General features: G+C 29.4%; 1 protein-coding gene across 1 annotated transcript; it reads left to right on the forward strand.

Moving 5' to 3' along the window:
• The first annotated feature begins 1,583 nt into the window (after positions 1–1,583).
• On the forward strand, positions 1,584–3,671 carry LOC123297384. The gene is made up of 4 exons (XM_044879025.1): positions 1,584–1,761; positions 1,824–2,028; positions 2,766–2,879; positions 2,950–3,671. Exons 1-4 carry the CDS (start codon positions 1,624–1,626, stop codon positions 3,090–3,092), a joined length of 600 nt encoding a protein of 199 aa, XP_044734960.1. The 5' UTR covers positions 1,584–1,623; the 3' UTR covers positions 3,093–3,671.
• The last annotated feature ends 4,465 nt before the right edge of the window (positions 3,672–8,136 follow it).

The following is an 8,136-nucleotide window of genomic DNA, read 5'->3' on the forward strand; positions in this document are numbered from 1 at the left end:
TTCCACATTCTACTCATTTCTTTCTGAAATTAATTTAAAAATAAAATTTTATTCAATCAATATTACCCATTTTTTATTGTTTATAAAAATTATTTTGAAAAAACAATTGTTTTTTCCTTATATCTTCTACCCTTTGTTCCACTATCCTATGAAATATCGGGCTTTTACCATTATCCTGATAAGCAGATAAATATTTTAAATATAAATTCCAATGGCTGTTATAGAGATACTATTCTAATAAAATTAAGGATTCTGAATCAGTTAATTATTTGGCTATCGATATTTCAAAAACCAAGACAGATATCGAAAAATTGTATTCTCATTTCTCATCTACATTCATGAAATTATAACAAAATTCATTATCAAATTTGAAAATAAGGTAGAAATTATTTCAACTCTAAATCTAAACTTGCCTTGGTGCTCGTATGCTAGGGTAGCGGGTTCGATTCCCGCCGTCACAACAAAAAATAAATTTAATGAATGGTTGAGATGAGCTAGTATATACATGGAGGAGGTGTACTTAGCCTCTTATAAATAATTGAAGAGATGATAAATAAAATTATCAGGGGAAAAAGTGTAAAACAAAGAGAGGACCCCACGGATCTTTCATGGACAGTCAATAACCAAACCTAGCCTAACCTAAAACGCTTAATCATATAAAGTAAAAATTATCTTTGACCCCAATTAGTATTTTAAACTAAATATTATACTTTTATTATTTCTTACTAATTTTATAGTAACTTAAACATTGACATAATAAAATCAATAGTTTTTGGTCCATTTCTAAATACATGAAATCTACTCGACTATCTATATAGCCTAAGCAGTGAGGGAAATCAACAAATCGGCCTAGTACTCACTGCGGCAGGGTTATTAAGAATGCTCAAAACAAATAGAATAACTTTTTAATTGTTAATTTTACTGCCCCTTCGAAGTTTCAGCGCATCTGAAAAACCAACAATTAAAGGCATGGACCAGCTACGAGGGAGGGCTGATATTAGAGTCATCGTAGAGTTACTCACAGGGCATGATAACCTGAACAAGTTCCAACATCAGATTGGAAAAAGACAATCTCTCGCGTGTGACAGATGCGGAGAAAATTCAGAAGAAACATCGATCCACTTTCTCTGTTACTGCCCGGCGCTCATACAGCAGCGAAGGAAATGGTTTGGTCCGGCCATAGTCGAACCAGAAGAAATTAGGAAACTCAGCGCTAGACAAATCCTGGGTTTCAGTCCATCAGTTAGTTATAATAGCCACTGAAAAGCGTAGCGGGGATAGAGTACAAGGGTCTATTTGGCTAGGTGCTCTGAACCATTGCTGCGAGGCGCGATGCTCGAGATTCTGGTAAAAAATACTGACCTAAATTTTTTAAACAACCGCTAAAATTATGTCAAACAGTAGTAAATCGATGTTTAAATTTCTTCCACCGCCTAGACAAATATAAAATTATAGAAAAGTAATTCTAAGTATGCGTACGTTAATTAGTAACCTTAATGCTACAGTATAACTATACCGTGTAGCATATAAAATTGTTGGAGTTTTTTTATTTAATATATCCACTCGATTTGTTTAAATTAACGTAGAATGTTGCAGTAGTCTTATCACGATTCAAATTATAAAATGGAATTAAACGGATTACAACCAATTATTGTTGCATTAATATACCTTGTAACAATAATAAATGCAGATATAGTTCTCTTGAATGGTAATTGTCCATTTGACGATCTCAAAGCGTCTTCTGAAGCCAATGTCTCAAACGTAAGTACCTAAATATTTTTCTAAAATATTCCAACATAATATATAATTAGTTTATTTTATAGTTTGGAGGACAAATCAATGTACTCGCTGAAACATTTGAAGAAAAACGAGATCGATCTGATACAACTAGCTTTTTTGAAGTGGTAAAGCCAAATGTTATTAAAGATACCAGTAAATGTCGATCTAGAGAAACTGGTGAATGCATGAAATTTAATATTTTCCTTAAAGCTACTAGCACAGTTGGAGTTTATGATACTTATTATGAAGGTACTTAAAATTTTTTAAAGAAATTATATATAAATATTATCGAAGATAATAAATGAGAACTCTAGGATATTTCGAAATAAATTTCGATTTTTGCCCCAATTTCCTAGATCAGTTTTTGTATTTTATAAATTCGTATTTCGATCGACTACCATGTAGCCATCATCAGTAAGAATTAGCTAGCCGTGAAAAATCGAAATTTATTTTAAAGAATTTATAGTTTAGCTTTAGGGAATACAAATACTGGAGAGTAAAGCCCCAATATTATATAAGTATATATTATCCTATTTTGGGGGATAAAGTTTTTGAAATCTGCATGTTTTGAAATGAATTTTACACACAATAGGGTACACGAATGTGAGAAGAAATTTTTCTCCCTCAGTTTTAAGAAGAGGAAATGACCACAAAATTTGTTTTTTAATCCCTTCTTGCTCTTTAGATTCAGTGCAGGCGATTGATTCTAGTTCAGAAAAACTTATAGATTGATATCCCGGATGTTGTCAGAAACCTTTTAACTGTTTCTGTAGAGGAGGGGGAGGAGTGGGGATACATGAAATTGGACCAATAGGATTTCTGGCAACATCCGGAATATTAATCTACACACTTTTATGAACGAGAATCAATTGATAAAATGCCGCCCCAATATTTTGTACACTCAACTCTAAAAGCATATGTAAACACTGAAAGCCCTAAATTTATGCTTGGTTGACACACGGCTAACTTTTTCTTTTATTTTACAGAAGCTCCAAATAGTGATTCTTACGTAGAATTTCGTACATACTTCTTATATTTTGATAAAGGTCAATTGGGTGTTTCGTTCATGTGCCGTGATTTGGAAGAAAAAACATACGCAGGTTCTATTTTTTTCGAAATTTTGTCATTTTGTTTATTTCAATGTTAACAGTTTTTTACTTTTTGTTGTAGCTGAGCTAAAAATTTTGTCTGGAAGTACAAAAAAATATGATAATAAAATCAAACGTAAAGTAAAGAAAATATTAAATTCGAATAACATAAGCTACTTGGAACCGTATTTGGATACGACTAATTTCGATAATCCATGCCAGTAAACTCAGTTATTTTTTCATATGATGTGCACCATATAACCCAAAAAAAATCCTTGCTTATCTTTTATAAAAATTTGAAGAAGTCGAAACTGATAATTTTTTACTAGGTATTATATTACCACATAGTACAATTTGATAGAAAAAATGCAAAGAATGAAATTAACAATAAATAATTTAAATAAATGCAAAGAATTAAACTAATTGACGTAAATGTAAATATTATAAGTAGATAAGCTAGGAATGTTATCAAGGTTCGCCATACTTTTGCCTTATAGGGGGAAGGTGTCCTATAATGATCCCCCTAGAAAAAATGTAATTTATGGCCAAACTATTCGAGATATGTATAACGTCGAAATATTTTTGGGTTCTTTATTCAAATTACAATAATGGCATGCCAATTTCTTTTGATTTGTTCAAATTTTTACAACTATTTAATATTTCTCAAAAAGGATCGTTTTGACCGACCTTATAAGAATAGATAGATAAAATGATTCCATTGTAGTTTTTACCAAACAGTTCACATAAAATATTAATTGTTCTTTTATATTGCACCAACGATTAGTATGAAAACAAAAACCGCTGCTAAAATCATCCAAATCAACACATTCAAGACCCGTCACATGATGAGGGATCATTTTACCTATTATAATTTTACACACAAAATGGGGATCATTTTAACGTGTATAAAGGGGATCATTTTACCGATAACGACATATTTTAATATCGTCATAAAAACTGACCTTGGAATTATACGTATACCAAAATGTGTTAGAATATTATTAAAAGTCAACAGAAGCCAATAATAGTGAAACAACCAGCCGGCGAAAACTATCACAAACAATTTTACGTGGAAATTTGGCTTACCATAAAACCATATACCATAAGCATTAAAATTAATATTTTTACTACGAAACACAAAATAGCTTATACATCGCACTAAATTTTTGTTCAACGATTAATATGATCACGAGGAAGCAACCTATGGATAAATGTAATTCGCTTCAAATACCCGTGCAGAGTTAGTATCCAGCAACGACCAGGGATGAGATACCAGGATGTGTGTCATTCATATTCTCACCTGTACAGCACAAAACTGACGTCATGGTACTTAAACTTACTTTTACATAAAGCAGCATCTTTTACAACATAGATTCCTGGTGAATTATTTCACCCGAAAAATTTCAGCATGTGGTCTATATATTTAACTGTGGAAGGATTCAATCAATAATTAAACATAATACTTGAAACTGAAAATTTTTATTATTTCGGTAGAACACTTCATAACAATATTTCAAATATTTATTTAAAAAAAAATACAAATTATTCTAGTTTAGACATGTAATTTATAACTCAATGACGTCTCCAAGGGGGACAGGGAGGAACAACTGCTCTAAAGATTCGTAAACAAGTGTCATTTATTTTGCGATTTGTATTCTCGCTTGAAAGATATCTCGAATTTGGTTCTTGGTAGTTAAAATTTTTATTTTCTACATTTAACAACTTTAAATTTTACATATCTACCATTCTGCTGTCCTTTACGGAAGCCTGAATGGTTCATGATCAATTTATGAGAAAGTGGCGGTACACTAGCTTATTTTTTAAATGTGTACCACCCACAAGTATAAAACCAACTTTCAAAAAGTGCACTTGTGACTTGTGGTTATGGAAACAAACCTTTTTGAAAATGTCAGTCGGTGATAACTATTATTTAATTAGCCATTACCGGAACCAAAGAATTGCCGAAATTGTCTGGAATTATTAATAATTGTATATCCGGATTTAATGATAATATGATAATGTTTATAATTTGTATTATGTAGTTAAAAAATGTGTTTATGTATTTAAAAAATATAATGCTTTAGCCTTTTTCCTAAGAAAATTAAAAAAAGATCCGCTAGATGGCAGGAAATCAAAATAAAGGAAATCAAAATATTCTTATCTCCCTAGTTCTGCCATCTAGCGAATCTTTTTTTAATCTTCTTACGGAAAAGGCTAATTAAAGCATTACTTTTTTAAATAATACTAAAAAAAATTTTTAACTAACTACATAATAAAAATCATAAACATTATCATGTTATCATTAAATCCGGATATACAATTATTAATAATTCCAGACAGTTTCGGCAATTCTTTGGCTTCGGTAATGGCTAATTAAAGAATAGTTATCGCCGACTGACATTTTCAAAAAGGTTTGTCTCCATAACCACAAGTTATGTTTTTGTTCTGGTTTCAGTTACTTATTTATTAAATTAAAAAAATTTAATTGAATATTAATTCATGTTATTTTAGAATATTGTTTTTATTATTTATTGTTAAAATAAAAGAAACAAAAAATTAATTATCCATTTAAAAAACATGATTGTATCTGTATCTACACACAACTAATACGAAAATTAAAAAAATTAAAACACAGGTACAACTAGTGACTAGTAAAAATTGGTATCGGCATATATTGGTATTGGTATATATTTAATTTTAGAAAATTATTTTTATATCTTATTTTAGTATTGCTGATAAAAAAGCACTGAAAAACCTTGGCTTACTGTTGCATTCTTCACTTGGTACATTTTATGAAATTATAGAAAACGTAAAAACAAAATAGATTAATATTTAACCCGAAAAAATTTGTCGAGGCTCCGTTAAAACAATTTTACACGAAATATTATATATTTATGAAGTGCAACTATTCGATTTTTCTCAATTTATTTAATTATACTTTCTTTCTTTTTTTTGTTTAATCCTGATATTTTTATTGCTGATTCTATAGGAAAGTTCATTTTTAGTAATTTATTAATTAATATTTATATATACATACAGAGCGTTCTGCTATTGATTGCAGAAGAAGCTCATAACGACGAAGGAAAAATTTATTTTCCACTTTTGGATCTGAAATTAATATATCTTTATCGAATCACAGTTCAATAAAATTTTGAATGAAACCAATAAAACACTACTTAAAAGAGAGGGTGTGTTTTATCATAGTGGAAGGTGTCTCTAAACGCAAAATTATTACAAAAAAACTCTATTTGGCTACTTATGTTATCATAAAAACTAACCCATTAAAACCTACACTGCTTTTCTTTGTAAATTAAGTGTTGTACGCAACTTATCGTGCGATATCACATACCGTAAGCATTAATTTAGCAAAACGGACCAGTCTGTTTTGATTTATGCTCAGATACATATACTTCGAGACAAACCAAAGTATATATGTTGTGTGTTGACGTTGTAAAGTGAGACAATGTTTAAGATTTTGTGTTCTGTATTACACAATTTATTTCCCCTATCCCGGACCTATCATAATATATACTTTGATACCTCCCACATCTAGTTGTATTGATGAATCATATTTTTGTTTTCTTTATAAATAATAAAAACAAAAATTTTTTTTAGTATTCACTACCCAATGCAATCAATTTACAATCAATTATTGTTTTATGATAGTCTCTCTATATTCTAAATTGACACCTACTAATTTGATGAATTTGATAGGTCTGTGAATTCATAAATCATTCTATTTTCCCATAGTCACATCTTCCGCATCAGGCCTCAAATGGAAATTTGGTATAGAGCTTTTCCATTCGTCTTGACAAGCTTAATTTAGTGGTACAATTTTCTGCTATCAATAACAGAACATCCTATAAATATATTTATCATCTTTTGTTATTTTCTACGCTACACGCTCGTTAAGTAGACTTTAAATACAACTATATGTAATTTGGGTACTATTTTTTTACCTTACTAAGACAAGTAAGGATTTAAAAATGTTGTACGTACAAGTATACGTTTTTTATTAATGATTAATAACAAAATGGAATTATTAATTTCAAAAAAAAAATTCCTAATGCACAGAAGAAGCTTTAAGAGTTTGTTTGGTAAGCACTGTTGCGCAAAAAGATAACGCGTTTGGTTGTGAGCTAAACCATCACAAAAATGCAACGGATACGATCTGCATTATCGGAATTCGAAACGGTAATTTAAGTTTATGGTGGTCCGTAGTTGCCGTACAAATTTTACTGGACTTTAAATATACTTTTGATGAATTATTCTTTCATTTATATGTGAATTTGTGGCAAAAAAAAACTAATGCAAGTTTAACCTTAGTTTCTATAGTAATTAGAACTCAAGTCACGATATTCCAGATCATTTACCTTAGAAATTAGACAAATATTTGTTAAGAAATTGCCTGAAATCGTTCCAGGTACTCCTTGGATGGGGTTTTGTACGATATCCCAGAATTTATGCATCCAATCATCAAATAAACTCAATTTTTGTATTTATGAGTCAAATTTGCAAATTATTCTGTTAATTCCAAAATTTTGAAAACCCTTAAAAAAGTGGTAGAGCAATAGGATGGGTAAAATAGCATGAGATCTAAAACATAAGATCTGCCATCATTGCCACTGACTACTAGTTGCTAGTAGTATCTATTTAATTATTTTTTAAAGATTTCGATTTATAGTTCAAGTAATTTAGTGCCCAAATTACATACACCTTTTAAATACTATACATCTATTAATTATAGATAATTTTGTAAAATATAATATATAATTTATAATATATAAAACATTTAATTAAAAATTAACATTTTTTAAATATATATAAAACTCACACAGGATTACAAAAAACGGTAAACAAATAAAGCGCCATTTACTTAATTATAAATATTTATATTAATTATATTACTTGCAATTTAAGAAGTTTGTATCGACCTACAGTCTTATTTGGAAACGATTGTGTTAGGTTTGTAAAATTTTCATTTTTTTTAAATGAAATTTGGTTTTTAGGTAAGTTATCAGAATGATGATTGTTTCAAATAAAATAAAATAATTAATAATTAAAACTGATGCAATGTAAAGGCTGTTGTTGTTTTTACAAGTTACAAAATTTTAATCGAAATTATGCTCATAAAAGTAGTATTAATCGCCATGATATTGAATTCATTGGAAAACTAATTTAAATTCATTTATATTTAAATACGATATTGTATTTTCGTTCTTTTAATCCAGCAGCTAGGAGTCTATACCGGCAATTTCATGGCAAATAT

This window comes from Chrysoperla carnea, chromosome 4 (genome assembly GCF_905475395.1).
Source record: "Chrysoperla carnea chromosome 4, inChrCarn1.1, whole genome shotgun sequence".
In the NCBI taxonomy this organism is placed as follows: Eukaryota; Metazoa; Arthropoda; class Insecta; order Neuroptera; family Chrysopidae; genus Chrysoperla; species Chrysoperla carnea.

Bases quoted from the DNA above. Each gene is read 5' to 3' on its own strand.
- LOC123297384 (XM_044879025.1), top strand. From the start codon at position 1,624: ATGGAATTAAACGGATTACAACCAATTATTGTTGCATTAATATACCTT. The intron at 1,762-1,823 runs GTAAGTACCTAA...TTTATTTTATAG, and splicing joins CTGAAGCCAATGTCTCAAAC to TTTGGAGGACAAATCAATGT. The intron at 2,880-2,949 runs GTTCTATTTTTT...TTTTTGTTGTAG, and splicing joins GGAAGAAAAAACATACGCAG to CTGAGCTAAAAATTTTGTCT.